We start from the raw sequence: 24,961 nt of genomic DNA, 5'->3' as shown, positions 1-24,961 counted from the left end.
CCTGTCCCTTTCTACAATAACAAGCTACCGGATTCCAAATTTTTCAAAGTGGGAATTTTCTTCCACTTTAACAATGCCCTTAAAATCACAGATTCTGGCTGAGAAAATAAAAAAAAAGAAATTTTAATAGATGGCCAGACTGCCAAAGAACATTGATACCTTGCATTCGTTTGGTTGCTATCTGTTATAACCGTTGTAATGATTAAAAACAAATTTAAGCATCCTTTGTGATCCTTTATAGTTTTGTAGCGTAGATTGCATGCAAATTTTGTTTACAACTGGTCTGTAAACAAAATGTAAAACAAAAAATACTTTGAATTTTGCATAGTTTTCTATACAATTTCTTTCCAGTCTCATTTAGATGGTATGTCTAGTTTTATGGGCCAAGAGCCAAAGCTTTCAAAGCAGACTCTTGTGTACGATTCTTGCCTGAAATACAGGTATTCCAGAAAAGATATTTTAAATGCATTTTCCATGCTCCAAATAATTACCTGTCCAGGGAATCAAATTCAGAAGCTTATTGTAACTTGCAAGTAAACTTCACTATTCATTATGCTTAATGCCAACAAGAGCCATTGGGTCGCAAGAATATTTTCCCCAGTCATAACACATACACAATACATGTAGACTGAAGATATCATAATAAAGTATTTCCTAAATATTGCAAGCACTTGGAAAGGCTGTGCAGTGTAAATGAAAAACTTCTGAAATGTTCTCTCAGCAAAGATCTAAAGCTGACCTGATAGATTTCAGTAGTTGCATTTTCTTAACTGTGTGGTAACAAGGTGAACTTGTCAGGAAAGAAGATCAATCTTGTTTGAGATATAAATGTAGCATTATGATGATCAGATTTCTATTGTTAAACTCTAAACCCAGCATTGGTGTTCTATCACTTCTAAATTAGATTCCTGCATTGAAAGAACTGTGGTGACAACCACAACTTTACAGCATCCCTCCCTATAAACTAACCCAAACACCAACTGTTCCTGTAACTAACCCCAACACCCACTTGTTAGGAAGCGCCCTCCGGGCATAAGTACCCAGGCAATACCTCACCGCAGGAGGGCGCGCGCAGCCTATTCCCTCCGGCGGCTGCGCTCACAGTAGCACTGGGGTTGCAGGATCAGTACCCTGTAGGTTGCAGAAACACTGTGGCTGAGGTTTCCCTCAGCATCCTCTGCACTGAGGCTGCACAGCTGAAGTGAATTGAGTTGTGTGCAGCTGATTGTGGAGTAGTTCCTGTTAATTCCATTAGAATTCCGCCTGGAAAGACCTCGGCTTGTGACCCCCGACTCTGTTTTTGCCTCACCCTTTGTACTGAGCTGGATGGACCAATTTCCTGTGTTTTTGACCTTGGTTAGTGTCTTTTACTCTGCATGCGTGGCTCTGTACTCTGCATTTAGTGGGTGCTGGGCAGACACCATCTCCAGACACCATCCTTTGTGCACCAAGTCCTGGGGGCAACCGAGTGCTGAGAGACACAACCAGTCTCCCGAGGCTGAGCGGGGGCTGCTATAGACGAAGACTGCAGCACAGATTGGGGGATTGGTGTCTGGGGAATACCAACATAGATCCGGGCCTTACACAACTATTCTTCGCGGCAAGAAACCTTAACTGAGATTACGGCTATAGGACTAGGATCATCCCATAACAAAAGAGAAAGCAAATACAGGGGGTGTGGGAGGGAATTGTGTTGTGGCTTCACAGGCAAATATAAAGCATTTCATGTGGGACAAAGAATTTGAGCCCACTAAAAACATAAATGTATAAAAGTTATTGTTCATTTTGTTTTAATGGGCTAGTGATGTAGTCCTATATTAAAGTATCCTGAGCTTTTAGAAAGAGTGCAACTGTCTGGATCTCCAGTGTTCCAACACTAGCCCAATAAACTGCACAGTCACCACTAGCCCAATAAACATAAAAAAAACAAATCTTCTGTTTATGTTGCGGTAGCAACAAAATGATCTCTCATGTCCTATTTAGTGTTAGATGGCATAATCTCTTCTGGCTGAAACATGATTTTTACTTCTCCTCCCATGTCATTGTTTGTGTTTGTCTGACATTTGTTACCCCAATTTAATGTACAGCGCTGCGTAATATGTTGGTGCTATAAAAACATGGTTTAAAAATATTAATAAATAATAATAGACAGGAGACTGATGAGCTCTCTATCACTCTGCTCTGTCCTCCAATTCTTTGTACTGCTGCACAACTGACAGGCTCAATATGCTATTGTTTCTGCTTCCAGTATAAGAGTAAGTTCCTCCTAAGGCTAGGTTCACACTTGAGATGGGGTTGCGGTGTGTTTACCACTTCCTCATGCCAGGAACCACTGCCCTTGAAATATACTACATAGTAACATTTCCCTACAGCAGCTCCATAGAGCATGAATAGGGGTGGCAGCTGTCAAATGTGCAGACGCTGGTTCTTTAAGAACTAGTGCTGCGGTGCGAGCGAGCGCAAGATCACTTTATTCTGAGGCAGGTCGGAGCTTTCCCTAACAGGGAAATGCAAGAGGGGGGTACCAAAGTAAATGATAGAACATTCTTACATTTAAAATGTATATTTATGAATACAGTGTTGCATTTACATGTAGTTACATGTGCATAGAATTTAGCTTTACATTCTCTGCAGGCACTTAGGAGAAAAAAAAAAAAAAAAAAAAAGATTTCAAGGCCTCGGAGATTAGGAAAGGATACCAGCTAGGTTAACTACACAGAGAATGTGCAGCAATTGCAGCAAACTACTACACATCTCTTAAATGATTAATAATAATAATATTAAAAAGGAATTATATGGTGCCAACATAATATGCAACACTGTACATTAAATAAGAGTTTCAAATGATAGACAGATACAGACAGTGACACAGGAGGAAGAGAGGACCCTGCAACGAAGAGCTTATAATCTAGGAAGCCTATCTTTGGAAAGGCTACACAGCATATGTTCACAAAACATAGTGAGAAAAGAGTTATTTTGTACTTGTCGGGCATCTGACATTAAACAAACATAAAATTTAAAAAATCCATTTATCATGACACTTAACTCATTATACCAGTTGATTCAGTAAGAGATCTTTTATGCATGTTATTTCCAATCAGGTTTGGCAGGCTTTAACGTGTAAAGCCACATATTCATGCATTTCTCACCATCACATTATACATGTCTAGTTAACAAAAACATTGTGGGTCAGTCTGAAAGTCATTGTACTTACCTCACAGTATCCATGCTACACTTTAGACCTTGTAAGTTACCTTGTAAAAAAGTTGATATTTGAGAACATAAAGTTAATAGCAATTTCTAAAAAAAATACTTGTCACTGTTCACAGTATGAGTTCATAAAGTACCTGAAGTGCTACAATAAAAAACGCCAACTCTGTATGAGGTTTGTATGTTCCTCCCATGTATGTACACTGTGTGTTTAATTTTTTTTTCTTTGCTGAGCAAAATAGCCACCTAGGGAATTTAAACATTCATAAAGCTCCCCAACTTTGTTTCTTTTATTGCTTCCATTATTATGAAATACGTTCATTCCTTACAGTTAAAAATTGCATCAACCCAAAATATAGCAAACTGAGAATATAAAAAGCCACAGGCTTTAGCAGAACAAGCGGGAAGGTCATGATGCCTCCAGACTTGTAACCCTTGTTTAGGACCTTTTCCTAATGAGCAGTGAGAGTGGATTAAGCCAGAGGCCTGCCTGACCTTTCTACCACCTTCCAGAAACTTATGTCTATTTAAAAGGTTTCTGCGCGTGCAGGAGTATATGTATACTCCCTAATGCACACACTTTATTCTTTCATGGAGATTAGCATTTTTAAACCATACTTTAGGAAAAAAAAGTGAATTCACTTTTAGATTTTAGAAAATGGGTAATTCAGCTTAAGCACTATAATGGTTTTAAAGAAGCAGAACAGAATTTAAAGCCAGAAGAACATCAAGCTAAGTTAAACCATCCATCCAAGTTCAATGGTTTGTTTGAGCATCTCTTTAGGCAACATCACAAGTCTATTTAGTCTATTATCTGTATGTATTACAGTATATCTGAATATCAGAACTGCTTTTTCCAATTTTGGTTGGGTAGGAAATGCCCTCCAAGAGTTCATGTGCGTAGGATACAATAGAAGTTGGTGCACATCACTCCAAATAAAATTCAAATTGGATAAATCCTATTATAAACATTTGTTACTAGAACTGAAGAACCCATTTGAAGATTTCCCTTCTTTTCCTTTTTCTGGTTGGAAATCAAAATTATATATATTTAACCATGTTTACCTAAGGAGATTTGGACACGTCAGAACATATCTCTATGGTGTCCCAGGTTTTCCAAATCTTAGCAACTTCCTTCTTTGCCTAAATATGTGTTAATAGTAGTAGTACTTAGTGACATTAGTTTTTTTTTCTGACACTGTTTTTATTGTATTTACCAAGCAGTACTAATAATGCAAAGCCCCCCAAAAAGTATCAAGTAGGAATATAGCATAAGGTATAGGTAAGCAATGTGAACTTTGTGATACTGAGGATTCCGACTGACCCACTCAACTGGCTATGATATAGGGTGAAGCACAGGGGTGCCCACACTTTTTTGGTTTGCGAGCTACTTTAAATACTTAAAATGACCAAGTCAAAATAATCTACCAACAATAAAAATGCTAAACACATTTATTTATATATATACACACACACAGAGTATGATGCACAGAAGTGACTGGGGCTAATGAGACATTGAATGGCAGAACACAGTGACAGGAAAGCTACAGCTCACTTGTCATAGGAGAATGACATGCTGCACAAGAAAAAGAACTGCTAATCTGTACAAAGGTATCTTGGTTATTGAACCCTGACCCCGAGCCTGAACTGACTTGGCTGCCCAGCACTGCTCACCTCAGACTGCCCTCCCGTCCTCTCTGCCTCCCTCCCCACTGTTACACGAGCCTTGGACTCAAAGTTCTGACGAAAGACATCCCCAGTATCCCTAAGGCAGGGCTCGCGATTGACAAACAAATGAGCAAACCAGGGTGGAGGGGATTTGTCTGGATAAAGGTAGTATTATGGACAATATATTATGTTCTAAGCAGCACCTAAGAGTAGCAGACAATGCCAAGATACTAATAAGTGAAGATCTGGAACATATGTCTGAACTGTCAGTTTAGGGTGGTCCTAGAACCCCACCTGGGAGAGGGTATGGTTAATAAACATTGTGGGAAAAGTATATACTATATATAGTATAGTATAAATGTATAAAGTAATACAGTATATATGTAGCACAGAAGAACCTTAATAAAAACAGAATGTATTCACATTCTATTATATATCTTAAAAACAAGAGGCTTATTCCTCATTTCTGGGCAGTGGGCAAAGCTATGCATATAATTCCTTATGTCTTCATTCACATTCAGTCCTACAGGTGTTTTCCTAAAATCAGGAATGATCATCTTAATATAGGGATATGTTATATGGGTGGAGGGTTTTTTGATTCTCAATGTCCTTCTCACCATAACTTTAATAGTTAGAATTGCTAAAAAATAAATTATATGGTTATACATAAGCAAGTTTGAATATGCTATAAAAACATTAGAAAAGTTTGATTCTGGTGTACAGGTTTGCTTGTGTCATATCATACATTAAAGAGTCAGCCTGAACACACAGCTTTTGACACATAAATCCTTTAATCACTATTTTCGCTCCTGTGACATGGGATATATGAAATAAATAGTGAAGAAAACAAAATCTAGGGGGTTGTCCTGCTATCAGACATGCAAATGGTTCTAATAAAAGCAAATAAGTATAGTAAAAGAATTTTAGAAATGAAGTAAACCAATGGTATAACCAAACCTACGGCGTTAACAACTCTCTCACACAACAGGCAACTACAGTGCCTAGACATCATCTGAGATCAGACAACTCTCCCCTCCTACACACCAACCATCTTCAAACCAAAACCAGAAACAACAACTCAAAAATACATAACTGTGATGCACGACCAGAATAAACAAAGAAAAACGGTCAAATTATTAGGTGGATCTAAAAAACAAGAAACTTGTGGTCCCTATAAAACCATTAAGTTTTAGAACGCATGCTAGAACAATAAATAGGTAAAAGGTTTGAAATGTTGAATTATATGCTGTACCAAAGAGCACAAGATAAGGAAGTATATGAAAGAGTTACGATAATCAGCACCAAGGGTCCATAATCTGTGCTTGTAATAACCACTCATTTTGTTTCCTTTGTTTTGCTTCTCAAGAGCAAACTTGCTCACACACAGAGCCGCAGTCACTTCCAATTTTCCAGGAAGCTGTGAAGGTCAATTGGCTCAGTTCACAAACACCAGATGTAGCTAAGACAGGTAAATGTGTGGTAATCTTTCACTGGTCACTTCGACTGTATTCCATAATGCTCACATCTCAACAGAAGAAATACAATAGAAATTTAACCACTACACTACCTTAAAATCTTCACGGTTAAAGTAAAACAGACATTTGGGCTCCAATGCCATCTGATTGCTATTAAAAAGGTTTTGGGGATGAAGAAGAATTCCAGGCGCATTTTTGAATCCACGGCTTCCAGACATGTGTAATCAGCTCTATCCAATAAAAATGTGTATTTTTTCCACTGCAGAAACTCTACACTTTGTCAGCTCTGGCCATGTCTTTTAGTGATCAGTTGCTCTGGATACAAGTTTGGGAAGATGATCAACATAGCCTTTTGAAACTGGATTTGTTACATGAACTTGCTTTATATTTGCTGGTCCTTGAAATGTAAAATGTTATTATTTATTTGCTTTTATAAATGTATGTCAATCAAATGCCTGCTGGCAACTTTGTTTGGTAACCCAGAAAAAATACACACACAATATAGCATAAACCAGGGTTTGGCTTTTTACCCCAGGGGAACCCTTTAATTTATTTCTAGGTCTCAGGGATTCTCTGCTAAAACCAATGTATTGGGTGTCCGTGAGGAAGAAAGTGGTCTAAGTGACATTATAAAGACAAATAAATGATCTCCGGCGTCAAGCTTCTGGCTCTAATAAGTGGGGTTTCCTGTAGGAACTACAGTACAGTAAATAGAATATCAATCAACAGCTCAATGAACCCTTATCAAGCTCTGGAGGAGCCCTGGTTAAAAATGACTGGTGTACATTCTTGACAAAGACAACCACAGGAGAGAAAAAAGGTTTTTCCTATATTAATAGTATTCAAAAGCAAGGCCAGCAGCCACAGAACTGCTGCATGGCCTACATCAGGGGTAGGCAAACTCCGGCCTTTAGGCCAGATACGGCCTAGCCGGTAGTTCGTTCCGGCCAGGGGGCGTTAGAAACTACCATTTCGGGAGCCGCTGGAGCCGACCCCTTGCAGTTGCTCCCCTATTTACCGCGGCTGGTGTTGATACTTCTGCCGCAGCAGGGAAAGCAATACATATGGAGGAGAGGGATTTCACTTCAGGGGGCGTTCCCTGGTGGTGGGCGGAGCCATTAGGGCAGTCTGGCCTAGTGTGCTCCCAACCACCCCATAAATGGCCTAGGGGCCATAAAACTTTGCAGACCTCTGGCCTACATGATACACAACATTTAGGCAAGCCAGCTGAAGAAATGCTGTTGATGATGAGGAATTTAAAGACTACATGGTAATAAAGTTTGTTTTTTTTTTTTTTTTTTTAATGAACCCATATATTACTGGAGATTTTTAGAGAAGTAACATGAAGGGGGTCCCAACAGACACCCCCTCATATAAAAATTGGAAGGCCTCTTGTTTAAATTGCTTTACATACTAACATATTTACCATAAAATAGTTTTATTTCTCTACCAAAAACCCCATACTGGACAGACCCATCTGTCTTACTACAAAGTTTTCTATATTCCTAAATACTAACTTTACCAGACAAATGCATTGTCACTTCATGCAGAATAAAAAATAAATACAGGCTGCAACATCCTAATTTCACTAATATTTAGCCTTTGTCTTCAAGGGAAATCCCTACATAATATCATTATGAGCAAAGACCGTCCTTATATCTAGCTAGTAGCTCTGGATATAAAAATATTCTATAAACTGGCCATGCACACAACAAATTACATGGAAACTTTCTGTGAATTAATGTGAACACACTGGTCAAACTGCTTAGCAACTGTAGCATATACATATAGATCTGCTGCACTTCTGTTCACAATGTCATAAGCATGCACAAAGATCACACACATCAATCAACATTGTCAGATGATCTACTTTCTGATCTGTACAGGAAAACAACTCATCTCCTAAATGCCCATAAAACCTCAGCATTGAATTCGTTTAGGCAGATTACCCATGCCATGCATTGGGATTGCAGGATGCACGTTCAATGCAACAACTACTTGAACAGAATTTAGAAAATCCTAAACAGGTTTTTCAAAGAGAAAAAAAAAAAAAAGGAATTTGAGGTAGACGTGCATTTGGGAGCAAATCCAACCAATTTTCTATGGTAAAAATGGCAGTATTTAAACTCATATTTGCAATTAAACATATAAGAGAATCAATCTCAGGCAAGTAGTTTAAGCCAAAAGAACAAATAATCTACCTAGTAGAATACCTTTTAAGGTCTTTGCTGACTGGCTTTTGTTCTTGTCAGATCAGTAATTCATCCCAATTTATGGAAATACAAAACCTGTTTTATGCAGGTCAAATGCAAGTCAAACACACTGATCAATGAATTGTGAATGATCCAACATCTGCACTTTATCATAGCAAGATTTGTTTTATAAAGGGGGGTCTAATCTTGCAGTATGTCCTAACAAATCCATACAGTGATATAGTAAGGTATGTAAAAGAATAGCCTATTTCATTAATTGTAGTATGGAGGTAGTAAATCCTTGTCAGGAAAGGTCATTACTAATCCATAAGAATGATTTTAATTCCAAAAAGGGAGATGAAAAAGACTATTAAGCCTCTTGTGTTTTATTATAGTTTTTTTTAAAAGCAAAAACTGCATGTCTAAAGCTAAAGAGATTAACTGCATAAGAACATTTACCAAATGTAACAGTGACTTGTTTAACTGATTCAATTACTCTTTTATTAGAGAAAAGTTTTACATTAAATACAAATTCTCTGAACACATAGCTTACAGCTAAATGTAGGACTCTGAATATTTCATGCTCAAGTTTGTTTTATGTTGATTGGAAAGCTATTGCAGTAGAATAGGGAAAATTGTGCGTCGCTGCATTTTGTAATGTGTAGTTTTAAGATTAAATGGAAAACTAGACCAGAGTAATTCTGTGGCTGCACACACAAATATTTTATATATTAAAACACAACACCTTAAGCAATGAACTGAGGCTTCATGCAGGGCGTAGAAAGTAAAAATGGCTGTATTTCTGTATTGCCTTCATTTTGGGGTCAGCTCAAGAAAAATCCTTCAGGAGTCATTCTAAACATTCTTGGTAGGCTTTAGGAACAGATATTGCCAAATGAACCAAATACCTCTTTTCCAAACTGCTCTTTCTCCTAATGATTCGTCCTCAATAAACCTTTGTTCCTGTGAATAGTTCTCACTTTAAAATACCAGCCAATTGTAATCAAACATTTCTTTTCAAAATATGTATCTTTTCAGCACCCAATTTTAAATATAAAAATTGGGAAGTATTATTAAACTTGAATTCCAGGACTGAGCCGATATGTGCTATGCAGAGAATGTGTCCTGCTTTCCTAATATGACGTGGCCAATGACATACAGCTTCTATAAGATTTCCTAGTATGGAGGACCAGTGAGCTTATATGTATATATATGTAACTTATATATGTAATTGATGAACAGTCTGATAAGCTACCCTCTTCAATATTGTGCAGTGCAGACATCTGCAAACCAGTGCTGCCATGGAGTTCCAAGCAGTAACACGGCAGTTATACCACACTATCCATCCAGGACTTGCTGGCATACAGTATGTGTTAAGTAGCAGGCAGCAATGCCAAGCATAGTGCCCAAGCTACTGAAATGGCTGCAGTGAAGATTCTGAGAATATTTAGTGATGTTACATACAATGCACAAAATGAAAGAAGCCTGTGTGGTTCCATTCTATTTTTGCACTGCTTTGCATATTTAATTTTGGCCTCTGGCAACATAAATTTGTTTTTGGGCATGAGCCTGAAGGTTTTTATTGCCATTTTTATCCCCATTTATTGAGGAAAATTGTAAAATTTCATACCTTTATTTGGTATTATATGCACACCTATACTAGTTTTTTCACTGCCGTCACCTCCTATTTTACATTGTCATAGACCTCATTCGTTCGCCTCTGTATAAAATATAGAGGATTCATATTTTCTGCATTTTTAAATTATGTAGATTTAATACTGATGTTAGTTTGAATGATAACTTGACACGTAAATTAAATTTACTCAAAGGAATATGAATTCAATACACTCTGAGTAAGCAGGTGCGTATTGTGACATAGTCCTTGTGCACAAATATTATCTTCCATAATGGTAGCCTATGGATTATTAATAGTATACAATACAGATCTCTGTTTCCTCCATCGTACAATATACATGATAGGCCTAGTGTATTTATCACCTAGGACAGGACTTCCTTTTCTCATTCTGTAAGGAAGAAGTTTGTGAAGATGTATTTCCAACCATCCAGACAACATTGTGCTGATCTAAACTGAACTAGGAGATACATTTGTAGAGTACAGTAAGTATTGGTTATTGCATCTTAAAGTGCCAAGAACTCTCTTGAGCCATTTTCCAATAATAAAAGGCAAACTGAATACCGAATTTTACTTAGACCTTATCCAATAAGGCTCAATGCAAATGCAATTATTTTAATTACTTTTCTGGTCCCACAATATCACTACAGAAATACTTCCAAGATGAAAAGAAAAAAAATATCTTCCATTACTTAAATAATCAATATAGACTTCTCTGTACATGATGTGAATTGTTCATTGAAAAGCACTGCCACTTTTCCATGCAAATCAGTTTTTAATCTTTCTCCCAGTGGTTATCTGTCTAGTCTGTATAATAAAATTCAACAAGCTTAACTCACTTACCTACACGTTCATGAAAACAAAAAGGAAAAAAAAATGTTGCATTATTTTCCCCAAGTATTATTCTCACCAGAACTACTTTTGCTGTACATTTTGTTGTCTTTTTCCTCATCGTTATTCTACAAGTATTTCCTAATAAATTTGCAGCTGCACTGCATTAATTCATCTGTAATAAAGGCAGAGTAATGGCAAAGCTACAAGACAACAAAGACAAAAATAGTACTTATGTTGGTATAAAGGGAATGCCATCAGCTGCTGCTACTGTGATAGGTTATGAAACAAACATTCAGAGAAATGAACGTGACAGATGTTCTGAAATAACAAGCTTAACAGAATCGATTTACTAAAGGGAAAGTGGACTAATACTGTATACAGCAGATTCACAAATGAAGGGTCAAAAATGTCAATATGGAGCCCTTTGCTAGACCCCTTCCCCCATGGTGAGTGCTTAGGTTTTTCTTCTGTGTTGGTGCCATGTTCCAAACAGAGAAATGCCCTCTGTGAGGGCATCGCTCGACGTAGTTTATGGATCCTTCCTGGCGGATCTACGAACAATCGGAATATAAGTGAAGGGTGGAGAGTGCAGCGGGGTGCTGCTCAATTGTTTCCCCCCCTCCCCTCTTCATTGAGCAGAACGGTGCATAGGGCTCATTCAGTCTTTTGTCGTTGAAAAGGATCGTGAAAGATCTTTTCCAACAACAATTATCAAATGTGTGTGCGCAGCCTAAACATAGCTGAACATTTGATTGCTCATGCAGTGAAAATAAAAAGGTCTTGTGATCCAGGATTATAGGGTCCGGAATACCAACCAACAGATTTGCACCACTGATCTATAATATGCAAACACAATATAATGGTGCTGCCTTCCTCCACTTGTTCATGCTGCACAGATCCCCCAGATAAGGAAAGGGACATAATTGGATATTCAGGGTACCATTCTCACGTTTGACAGTGACTACTACTTAGCATCCAATACCTTTGTGTAAAGTATGAGAAAGCACTCTAAAATCGCAATTTGAAACATATTTTCAACCCCTCTGACTTAAGTTAAAAGAAGGTAAAGTATAGGCAGCTGATGGGGCCATTAATACCATAAACCTGTTAAAGAAACCTGGGCAAAGTGGAAACTAACTTTATAATGTGTTCCTTTACCAAACTTTTAATTGGTATAAAATATTCATAAAACAGAGAATCTGAAACTCCCTTAAAAAAATTCTCTGATGGGCAACAATTACTGCCATTGAAACACATGGACCTAGAAGATTCCCACAAGGGAACGTTTGGGTTCCTTGAAAGTCTGATTCCGTTTGATATCAAAATGTTGGATGCTGGAAGTGGTTTTGGACATTTATACCTATGTGAAATCAGCCAATAAATATTAAAAGATTTTAAGGTATCTTTGAGAAGCTTTATGATTACTGAATATGAAGTCAAGATGCTGTTGTTGACAATCACGTATGATGTTGAAATCACTTAATACTGCATTCCACTTCCAGGGGAAAAAAATTGGAAAGCTCAGAATAATGCGCCTAATCCTCCTCCAGTTTCCCAGAATGCTTAGCACTTTTCAGATTTGTTTGATGAAAAGCCAAGGAGACAGATGTCATTCAGGGGCAGAAGATATTTCCCTATTTTTTTTCTCTTTAACTATATATAAAACTATTTTGTTATGTAAAGCCCTGATGACTTCTTACACAGAGGAATGCACACTCATTTGAAACAGTTAGTACTCATAAAAGCAGGCATTTGCATTTGAAAAGCATGTTAAATGCTGGTCAGCAGATTCCCATAGAGTTTCATGGAGTAGCATAGATGACCTTTCAGAGTGTGCACTTGACCTGCTTTGCACTGCATTTCTTCAGACACCACATGTCCTTCTATGAAAGTGCATGTAAAATACAGACAAAACAGGTCACATGCAGCATTTTCTTATCATTTATGATCTTTACATTAGAATGCATGATTTTAAGTAGCTCTGCCTTCAAATGGAAAAGGCTGCATTGGGCAAGAACGTGTGTCTTCCTTAGCATTAATTCTGCTGTCGGTTGACGACAAAAACGTCACGTTTTTCTATGTGTTCTATTGATTCCAATATCCTGTAAAAGCCTAGAATTACTTATGGTTTTACTTATCTTGCATTCCATAAAAGTGGAAACAAAAGTCAAGCATGTAGCAGATATACATGCACAAAGTGGCAACATACTAGTAACGGCACAAGGTGGCAACATACTAGAATTTAATTTGTATAGACAAAGAGCAGAAAGTGGAGTTGAAGGTCATGGGAAATGCCAGACGGCATTATCAATGATCGTCCCAATGAAAGCCCTAACTTTCAAAGCAGTATCTGAGGATGTCACTATTGTGCTGCTTACTGCTTTCCTTTGCTGGAAAGAAAGCTGTACTCGAGGACCTGCAATGCAATAATCCCCCTTTTTTCTAAAGATCTGTGCCTTTCTGCAACTCACCTACTGCTTCTTGATTATATCCCCACCGGTCTTTTTATCACTCATCTGGGGAACCCCTAACATGAGAAAGTCTTGCCTCTACAAAGAGAGGCCTCAAAAAAGTATGCTAAGGTATGATATGGATGATTAGGTACCCATAGACCAGAGGTGCCCAACAGGTAGATCGCGATCTATCAATAGATCGCAACGGCAACGTGAGTAGATCACAGATCCTGCCTTTCAAAAAAAACCCTATCGCGCACAAGAGTTAATAAGTCCAAGTTTTTATTGTTGGTAGATCATTTTGACTTGGTCATTTTAAAAGTAGCTTGCAAGCCAAAAAAGTGTGGGCACCCCTGCTATAGACAGTACTAGTAAATACCACCTTTTCCACTGCTTACTTTATTGGGCTTTCACAGATTAGGTCTTCCTAAAATAAACTTTTATTTTGTGCTTTTAGGGGGTGTGGTGATGCTCAAAAAGTTTATTTACATAAAATCTATATTTTTGAATTCATATGATGCGTATTTAATGATAATAGACCCTTAACAACTCCTTAAATCCTGACAAATGCAATGATTCATTGTCCATTTTGACCAATCTAGTGAAACTTTCTCCTTTCAGTGAGATGTGCAGGATCTATGTCTTTTGCACCATTCTTGGTATATGGAAACTCTTATATGCAAGCCACAAATGTATGTAAATTGGCACAAATTAAAAGAACATACAGCCAACAGGCAGAACCTGGAACGCTTCTAAAAATAGAAGACAAAAATAAAACAGCAACAGAAATGTTTTCTGAAAACTATCAATATTTGCAAGCTAAAGTATAGCTCTTAGGCTAAGCTTGGAATGAAATTTAACACAATGGCATATTTAACTGCATTCAACAGCATTTGTTAAGAGGTTGGAAGTCTATGGAAGATGTTTGAGTGGCAGACTACACCGATATGTTGCATGAAACATCTCAAAAACCAAATTGAAACAGCTCAGAAAGGGTTTTTATTTGAATCATTTGTATTTGCATATTTCAATCAAATTCAGGGATAACCAGGGTCAAAAACCACCACTGGCACGAACGGAGTCTTGCTCATGTACAATTATAATTTGATACAAAGCAGGGAATGGTTCACTACAAGACAAAGAACCGGGGACTGTTAGTTTAAAAAGCGTGCATGCATACTTGTCAATCCTAAATTAGCTGGAAAATGGTTATGTTATTTACAACCACCAACACGAGCCAAAAAAAAATCATCACAGATCTTAAGATAGTGCTGGAGTTCTTACCAAACATAATGCCAAACACAGCAAAGTGGATTTTTATAGGCATCTGGTGACATTTCAGACACTGCTGAGATACTCCTAATACACGGATTTATGGAAGATTTAAATAAGCAGCAATCTGAATATGCAACACTGTCTATTTCTTGGTAAGAGTATATCAGTTATAAGGTACCAATATAACAAGAAAGCTAGAACACAACAGCCCTTTAACACACGAAGTAGCATAGGAAATGGCTTATGAGCAGACGTTTAAGGTCAAATGAAGATGAGTGGAAATTGTCAGGCTGTAATAAGAGTTATTTACCTGTCAGCTGACACTGACTGATTTTGTGTTCAGTGATATCACTCAGTGACTCAAACACCTGAAGGCAACTGTCACAGCTGTGAGCGGCTTCTTCCTCTAGTTCATCCCCCTCCTCTTGCCTTTTCTTAAGGTCTGGCAATTCACCATCTTCGGACTGATCATCTAGTTTACAGCCGGGGTCTGAAAAACAAGAAAGACAGGACCTATGTGAACAGTGCAATTGTTTCTGTAGAGCAAGTGGTTTAAAGACATAAAACTGACAAATGTAAGACATAAATGATATCATTAAACAACCAGTGAGGGACGCTACAACTAGTATACAACTGTGGTGATGCTTTAAACATAGACCTAAATCACTAAAACCCCAAAAATGTACCATGGTTAATTCCCAGCAAAATATAAATAGGACACACTGATGTAGCTCTGCATTAATTATTATAACTAATATATTATCTTTTTTTGTTAATACAAGCAGCAAGTGAATACATTTCAGCAGGTATCTGTTTCTTACAATCTGTACAGTGCTAATGCAAGAAGAAAGCAAAATGACAGAGAGATTAAATAATCAGTCTACTGCTTCTACTTTCACTGCCCTGTCACCAATACAGGAAAGGATAAGACAGCCAAGTGTTATTTAACTGCGCCTAAAGAGAGTAAAAAAAAAACTGAGGTGTATTGACCTGTAAGGCAATGGTTGTGCTGTTGGTCAGAGCTTTGTAAATCTTAACTGGAAAGAAAAAATCCCTTGGCAAGTAAAATAAACCCCGTGTATATACATTAAATTTGTGTATTTGTCGTTTTGACTAGTTAGCTGTACTAAAATTTTTAGTTTTAACATAGGAGAGATGAAAGCAAAGAGTATAAGGGAAAAGCAGGAGGTAGAAAAAAGGATGAGGGGGTTGCAGAGCATAAAAACAAAACACTGCAAACCAGAAACCCAGCAATTAAGTAAACTTAATAAACTTAAGACTCATTTTTTTAAATATGAATTAATATTTATCCATCCCATGACCACAGCACTTCTAGTACACAGATGAGTTGACATACTATACATCTGTACAAGGAACATGCAGAGCCAATTTCAAAGCACACTTGCATATAATTTATTTTTTGTCTTGATCAAGTGACAGGTCTAGCAAAAAGGTGGAAAAAAACAAGTAATTGTATTATTTAAATTACTTTAATTAAAACAGCCTCATACCTAAAAGACTGACTGATACATATTGGTAAAATGTCAAATTCAAAGTTTTCATTGCGAATGCCTGTGTATGCTCAACCATAACAGAAAACCCTACATGTATATAGGGACCTGGAGATTTAAGGGGTGAATTACACTACTATTTCAAGAATTTCTGCCACAGTGATTAACTTGGTGAAGGATTTTAATAATTTGTTATCCGCGAACAATAGATCACCAACATAGTGATGGGTGATTATACCAAATACAGAGCGGTGATGGATCATCTCTGTTCCAAGATGGCCACTGGGGCTTGGCGTAAATGTAATGAGGTTACATTGTGGTACAAAACAAAATCCTATTCTGGATTGCCATCACCTAAACCTAACTATAGTCTCCATACAATTTTATTCAGATTGGTTCAATTATTGTCTTATCTTTTATTATTTTGATGAGCCTTACTGCAGCCCCAGCAATATACTCCTATTACCAATATGGCTGTAACTAAAACCACCCAGTTTAATGCAAGAGCAGTGCTCTGTAAAAATGGTTTAACTTCTCACAACTACAGTGTCAAGACCAGTAAAAACACAACTGCAATTTTTTAAGAACAAAGTGAAGTTTCTGCTTTGTCAAAGGTATATTTTAGAAGCATGCATGTGGCGGACATGGCCAAACAAATTAGAACCCCATCTAAAAGAATCATTGCTATAAAAAAACCTGCAAGTTAACAAAAAGCACAATATAAAATAATACAAAAAATACCTTATAGGCTACCACTTGAATGCTATACAAACATCATTAGCACTCACAAAAGGAAACTATGGACCTACTGTGGACCTGCTATTACCACAACCAGAAATCTCAAATACTAGCAACAGTTGAACTTGGTTACTGTTTAAAGATAAGAGATAAGAGAAGAAGCCAGGGATTGTTAAATACCAGAAACAAACACATACACAGAGAAAACTCATATAATTTTATCAATCATAGCAAAATCCATACTAAATATTCTTCATGAACAAAAGTACACTATGTTGTATTAAAATCTAGATTTCGGTCATTGTCTGAATAACCTGCTGTAGGGGACATTTTTTGGTGTGTTGGGTGTATAGTCCCATGTGAAGTATTGTGGCCCTTTCCCATGCTCCTACTTCACTGCTGTGTTCTGTAGTAATGTAGTGAGAAGAATCACAGTGCCCAGAGGGGTGCAGAAAAGCTGGGTGCAGAGTGCAGTAGGAGATCATGCATCCAACAATCCAAATGTGCTGGGTACAGAGCAAATCCTATAGTGTTAACCAAAGAATTTATTTCCATTTAAGAAAAAAACTGAATTCCAGCATAACAACCTTATCCTGAGAAATATGGTGGTGAGAGTGTTCTGGTTGGGGCTGTAACTGGTTGTGGAAGTAACAGAATAATTTAAAAACAGTACGTATGTGCCTCAGGAAATCTCGCCAACTTAACGGCTTAGTCACATTAGTGCATAGTGGGATCACCATTTTGTGGGGAATTGCAGGAGCTAGGAAATTTAAGATCAAGAATGCACAAGAAAGTGTAAAACATCTACTGAAAATGTTTTTCTAAAAAACTTCCAGCTGTAACTTAAGGCAAAAGTGGGTTAACCAGGTAATCCTGAGAATGAACACGTGTCCAGTTTTACATGCAGGAGCAACTAAAGTGCAACAATCACCCTATTCCCTTTTTTCATTTACCTAGTGATTTTAGACCCCTGCTTATGATGTAGGACGAGTTATTTACAAAACCTGCTGACTGCAGGTTCCTCCTTTTAAATGCTGCAAGCCTAATGTAAAAAAAAAATACAAGAAGTCACCACCACCCAAGATTTTTTGTCCTGCATGAAAGTCCTTTTAAAAAAGTGAAATCCCCAATAAAAATAGTTACTTAAATGTAACTAAAATACAGGCATGTTTATTTATGGAGCATTTTATCCACAGACTAAATCTAGTGTGCCAGCTTCAAAAATGATATGATTCATAAATGAGCACAGAACATAGAACACAAGAACTACATAGAACTACAACATAGGACTACAAGTACTAGCTTAATCTCTCAATAGTAAGAGACTAAACCTGAATGAAATAGAAGGCCATGAAATTAGGCAGTTTATTCTCCAAACAGATGGGAAAATCTACCTAAGTGACAGAGCAGGAGAACAAATTGTTACCTAGGTTTAACCATTAGCAGAAAAGAAAACATTTGAAATGTTTTGATAAATAAGTCTGAACCACTCGTTTTTCTTTGTTTCCATTGTCAATACAAATAAAGATTTTTTGGCAATTACTGATAAGTACGAATGAGCCAAGGTTGTATTAAACCTATAGCAGAAGAGAAGAAAAGCCAATGTGATCGATTCTCAGAAGGTCACTTTCTCCTGCTACAACCTATTCTTCTTTTCTCACTACTAAAAAAGTCAAAGCCCCAAATATTCATCAACTGCTTTCCTCTAAACCACAATTTACATTCAAAAGATTTTAAATGCAAAACTAAACAGGTGTGTAAAGTATTAAACTATGAAACCAAACAAATTATTATACCCACATTGTTGCACTAGCTGAAAATTCCTATTCTCTGGGTATGTCATTTGGTTTTAATAAAATATCCAGAAACTCTGTTGCAAAGTATATTGTCACTTTATACACTGTAACATAACTTTAGGGCCATATCACACTGGCAGTGAGATTACGGTGCGTTTACTGCTTCCTCACCCCAGAAACTGCTGCAACTTGTGGAGACGGTACATGTAGCTGGGATAGAGGGTGGCTTAGAACCATAGTCAGGTTTTACTGTTTGATTATAAACTTTTTGTTTTCTTGGTGCTAAGAATATTTTCAGCTTTTACAGTGGAATATTTTAATACATTGGATTAAATTTATTATAGCTTAAAAAAATAAATGGTGAATTCTAAGACTATTACAAATATCTAATGTATTTAAAAGACCAAAGACAATGATACACACCATTCATTATTAAAATTATTCATGTCTAAACAAAAACAAAAAAAAAAAAAGAGCCAAAAACAAAGGTTAATGTTGTACTTTGGCAAATATTATGTTCTACAAACATTAAGATATCTTAGATAGCTTTCTTCTATCTGGCCAGTTATTGTCAGAGGGGAAAAACATGCAGTTAGGTTAATTGGATTCCCCCCAAAATTGACCAAATCAGAGCCCCTTTGAGGGACAGCTAGTGACATGACTACGGACTTTGTACAACACTGCATAATATGTCAGCACTATATAAATCCTGGCTAAAAATATTAATGTTTCTTTGTAACACAAAGCCTTCAGCAAAAAGAGTTGAAATAGAATTAAATGCCTGCCTAAAACAAATTATTTGGCAACATTCTTCATACACACTTTCATTTATTGTAGAATGTTCCCACCCACAGAAAAAAGTAGAAAACCATTTCTGCTGTAGCCATTTTAGACACCCCCATTTATCCAGTCCACCTGATAAAGGTTTTTTCTACCTATTCATTACCTTTTTACTTAAATAGGGTTAATGCTTGGATTTGGGTGCCAGCTTAGTACATAAATGTACAACTAATGCTACATGAGGTCTTCAAATACTTTTACTTATCTCTGGTTTTCCCTTTTTCTAGATAGCAATCCTAAATATGGTCACAGATTCCGTCACTTGACATTAGAATCCAAGCTAAATACTTTACAATGTTTTGTTCCCTAAGCTGAGAGGACTTGATTGAAAGGAGAAAACCATATACAGCTGCCTAACAGCAGGAGGCAATAAATAATGAAGTGTTGTGAGCACCTGATTTGCCCTGAAACATATAATGGTACACCTCATCTAGATATGTACTGATGATCCAAATGGTTAAAAGCATCTACCTTTGAAAGCAAGTCCACTGTACCTGTCAAACATTTTTCTTAAATTATGTTCCCCAGATGTGGTAAGAAAGAATTGTCATAATTGGGTAAATACCAACTCCACATAGCGTGTCACACATTATCTGACCAGCTTGTGTCTTTTGCAGAAGTAAAAAAATCTCATAATAATTTGCATATCAGAAAACATTTGAAAATAAAAATTAATACTGAAAAAAGTTTAAAACCACATGCGTAATGTAATTCTGCATGACAAGGTTTTCTTTCAATTTACTTAACCATGAAAACAATAACTGATCATTAGCAAACCTGTTCTAAATATACATATACAGGGATTATATGCCCACATGAAGAGGCAATCCAGTGCTGTCCCATCTCCAGGAAATAAGTGTGGGTATTAGGGCGATGAGGACAGGAAATTTTCTGTATAATAAAATCTGGCCTCCAAATTATTTTTATCCATTTTTTCTATAAGAAATAGCATGGCAATTGTACAAGAATTCTATATGAAGGAAGATAAGCAAGGAATACCTCACAGTAAATAAAGTTACAGTTGTTAGTGATACGTTGTGTTGGATCAACACTGGGACAGCTGAACTAGAACTAGATTTTCACCCAAGACAAACAATCATCTTGGGCCACGCAAATCTAGCATCTGTACAAGGATTTAGACTTGGTAATTCCAAAGTAACCCTACACTGGGGTAAATCTGCTCTTCCATGTAGACTCTTGAACTTTTTCGGGTAACATGTATTTTAGAGGAATGCTGGGTTCATACCCAGCAAGTCTATTCTAGCATGCAGTTTAATAGGTTTATAAACATTTTTGTTTACATGGCTGTGATTTCTAGGGTTCAGCTATAAACACACCTAAAAATCTTCGGAATATAATGAAACAGATAGTCTTTTTAGACTTTACAGCAGTGGTCCCCCACCATTTGGAGCCCGCAGACCACTAAATCTATAGACTCCGTGTGTCACTCAAAGGGGAAGAAACTTCCCCGAGTGACATCTTAGTGCAAGCCCATCCATATGACCCTCCCACTCAAGAGACACAACCCCCCACCACCCTCAGCCTGCGATCTGTACAGGGGACAAGGTCTGCAGGTCTGGCTGATGCGCCGACCAAAGCCGCGGACCACCGCTGGTCTCCGTGCTCCCCCGGCCCAGCTGTCAAAAGGCCAGGGGTTGGGGACCCCTGCTTTACAGGACTAATTTTACTTGGTGCGTCTGTACGCTGTAGGAGTCCAATAAAATTTAGGTGACTTAAAATCAAAAACAGTCTGTCATTTTCTGAATGTCAACTTCTGAAAACAACCTATATACAATTGCATGACGAAAGCGGAAATTTGACCAATCATTGAAGATACATGCACTGAAGCATTTATTTAAGTGCATGTTCACCAGCAGTCTACTTAATACCAGTAAAGACTGCCAAAACAAGTAAAATGAATCCAGCTTCCAGTTATGGAGGCACAATTCTGCACTGCTCCCGAATTCAAAGCAGAGTTGTCACTCGTGTAGGCTGTGTTTGCTTGCGCTACAGTGGTAAAAATGTTATGGGGGGATTTGCCATCTGCACCATTATTGTTGATGCACATACCTGTTATCTATCAGTCAGCACAGGGTCACAACCAGTCCTGCCCTCCACTTTATGAATTATTAGCACTATAACTCACAGATGGAAGGTTTCAGCAGCAGTGTCTGGGAGGGGAGCATTTTAGACACAAATCAGATTTGGCTCAATCAAAATGAAAAAAAAAAAAAAAAACAAGAACTTGTGCATCTCACAGTAAATCAGATTTGGCACATGTTCACACTAGACCATACTAAAGACTTTAATTGTTCTTCAGTTTTAGTCATTTATCCCTAAAGTCTACGGCTATTAAAAAAAAAAAAAAACCCAAGCAACAATTTAATTATGTTATTACCACCAAGCTGTACATGTAAACCTACACACACACGGCAGTCTTATAAGGCAACCACATGGTCACAAAAATGTGCAGAAAATACAGCAGATGCATCTGGAGCAAGAAATGTTGCAAACCACCACAGATTTGTTGGAGACTTCTCTACATAGAGGTCACACTAAAAGTCAAACAAGATAATTGAGGTCATACAAATGAAGCATATGGGAAGTTGAGAACTATCACCAACAGAGTGCTTAGCTGGCCAACCACAGATGCTAGTTGAGGTTGCTAAGCATTTGTGAGGTAAGAAAAGATCAACAGAGAACCAAGGGCATAGAGATCAGTAGCATGCAATGACAAGAGAAGCATTACTAAATATATTTTAGACATACGCACACACATCTATATACACACACACACACACACACACACACACACACACACACACAAACTGGTGCAGAATACTTGATAACGTACAAAAAGTTAACCCAGTCACAATCAATAGCACTGTGCTCCACATACGCAAGCATCTATTTTTATAACTATAGAAAAAGGGAGGCCTGAAAAGAATTATTTCTTATGTTCTTCTAGGCACATTCTGACATGGTAACACCAATGTTAAATAGGAATTGTGCTCATATTAAGCATTTAGAGGCTATATATAGAAGTTTCTTATTTCATCTGTGATCGTTAAAAAGCATTTATTGTTAAATGTGTTAAACATACTGCAGGTTAGAAATAAAAAGATTTTAAAATACATTCTAGCAATCACATCAGACAGTCCATTATTTTAATCATAAGACTGCAAATAAAGTTTAGATCACTGACCATCACCATAAACAGGAAAGCGCCTTAGGAATTATTTCTGCAACACCCTCATTTCTTCCAATTTAGCTCTAAAATGCATTTGCTTATTTTGCAAGACAAGAAGGTAAAATAATCATAGTGTAAATGTTGTATTTTGTTGCTGTCCCAAGTATTCCCCTGTAAGTGGCTTGTGGTAAGCACATCCCTGCCTGGAATTCCTTTAACATGAGCACTTGTGACACTAGTAAAGGCACAGTACTCACATACTAATGCATAGAGGCCTTTTAGCTGCACAGGGATAACAAGTGCAGGGGTTAATGAATCTCCTTCCAGCTATTTCTGTATGGAAAAATGGCTGGCAAAAAATCCTGGTAAACCGAGAAGTCATATGGCTGTAATTATTAACAGGCGGGGAATATTTTTTTTCTCTGCAGCTCTGTGGTGAAGCGAGCCTCTGTCGTGGTCTGTTCCCAACAGTGTCCATCGCAAAACAACTGCCTCATTAAACTTCTGCAGCAAGATTAATATGCCGTAGCTACACTACATTTATAACTTGCTACTCTATAAAAAGTACATTTAATCATGAGAGCCAGACCCGAGATACAAAAGTACAACTATAAAAACTTCTGGCAGAAGCATGCTCACCTCTCTGCGAACTGCTCCAGTGCACCGCATGTAAAATGTCTGCTTTCCTTGCTATAAACAGACAGTTCACATCTCTTTATTTAAAAACCTGGGGGCAAGATTTTCACTCCTCATGTACCGGAGACATTTAAATCATAACCAGGTAGGGAGCTTTAGAGATTGCTGCAAATAGACATGTTAAAGAGTAAAACCTGAATTCCTTAGAATATTGCAAGCCTCACCACAGCCATTTTAGGAAATTTTATTTTCTAGTCTGAGCCAGGCTTCATCACATTCAGTCGACATGACACTGATTAAATCTAGATGTATAACCATGCTGGCTGCCAGGTTTTTTTTCCATTGGTGTATTAAGTTGCAAAAACTTTTCAGGTTTAAGACGAGGAACCCACATACATACTGTAGTATCAATGAGCACAGGTTTTTGTCTTAAGAGTTTTATTGCCGTAGCATACCTGGATCCTGTAGGTACTCTGCTCCATAACTTGTGCCATCTCACAGACAAAAAAAAAAAATATTCTTACAGTTTTTTTTGTTTGTATAACTTTTATGACTTTTTTTTCACAACTGCTTGCAAAACCACTATTTAGACCGGTGGTATGTAGAAGGGTTTTTCTAAACACACATTACATCAAGCCTAGAAGGTGTATGGTCTACAGCCACATAAAGCTACGAGTTTTTCCTTTGGCAATCAAGAATAAAGTGAAGCTACAGTGGGCATCACAACTTGATGACTGAAGATTAGGAAAAACTGTAGATTAGGAAAAAACTGTAGTCAGCAGTGGTGTAGGAACTAGAAGTCATGGCCATGATCTGCTCAAACGCATAGAACAAAGTAGAGTGTCAGAAGATCACCTAGTCAAGAACAGGATAATATATAAGGAAGCTTTCCTGTATGGCTCTACACTAGAGGCCAATATCACCTCTGCTCATCTTGCACTCCTTTATAGCACATTTTACTTCGGAGCCTGGGCAAGTGGTATAAATGGGGATATCAAATAGTGCATGAGGGCACAAAGGTTTTGACTCAAAACATGCCAGGGTTTAAAGACATGCCAGTGGTTGCCTAGTCGGATTGTCTCCAATTTCCAAATCACCATTATAGATGGTAGAGTATAAATTAGGCATATGTAAAACTGTGGATCCAACCTGTCCTGTATAAAATGTTTTTGTACAGGAGGCCCCTGAGTAACACTTTTTTTTATGTAAAAATGGCATACTACACCTATAGCATCTCTGAACATTTACACATCTTTGTGGCTACAGTCTACACATTTTCAAGTAGCTCTTTTTCAGCATCCATGTCCAAAAACACACAACTCAAACAGGTTCCATGGCCATGAAATGGAGTTCATTGCATGCTATTTGTCTGTATAACCTTTTGATCTGAAACAAATTGAGTTTGTACAGAAAAATGTTGTAGAGCACCATGCTTTTGGAATGTTTAGCACCTTGAGAACACCATGCCATAGGGAGATAAAGCTGTTTTTTAGTGTTTCTGTCTCCCCCT

At 37.4% G+C, this 24,961-nt stretch overlaps 1 protein-coding gene across 5 annotated transcripts in view; it reads right to left on the bottom strand.

Moving 5' to 3' along the window:
- ZNF521 (zinc finger protein 521) overlaps positions 1-24,961 on the bottom strand; it is a 191,195-nt gene that overhangs the window by 146,202 nt on the left and 20,032 nt on the right. For all 5 annotated transcript variants that reach the window (XM_072411307.1, XM_072411308.1, XM_072411304.1 and 2 more), the window contains one exon: positions 15,051-15,230. In XM_072411307.1, coding sequence (XP_072267408.1) covers positions 15,051-15,230 — 180 coding nt within the window. The remainder of the gene's footprint in view (positions 1-15,050; positions 15,231-24,961) is intronic.

Source organism: Pyxicephalus adspersus, chromosome 5 (assembly GCF_032062135.1).
Source record: "Pyxicephalus adspersus chromosome 5, UCB_Pads_2.0, whole genome shotgun sequence".
Classification (NCBI taxonomy): Eukaryota; Metazoa; Chordata; class Amphibia; order Anura; family Pyxicephalidae; genus Pyxicephalus; species Pyxicephalus adspersus.
This window is presented reverse-complemented; position numbering and strand designations above follow the sequence as displayed.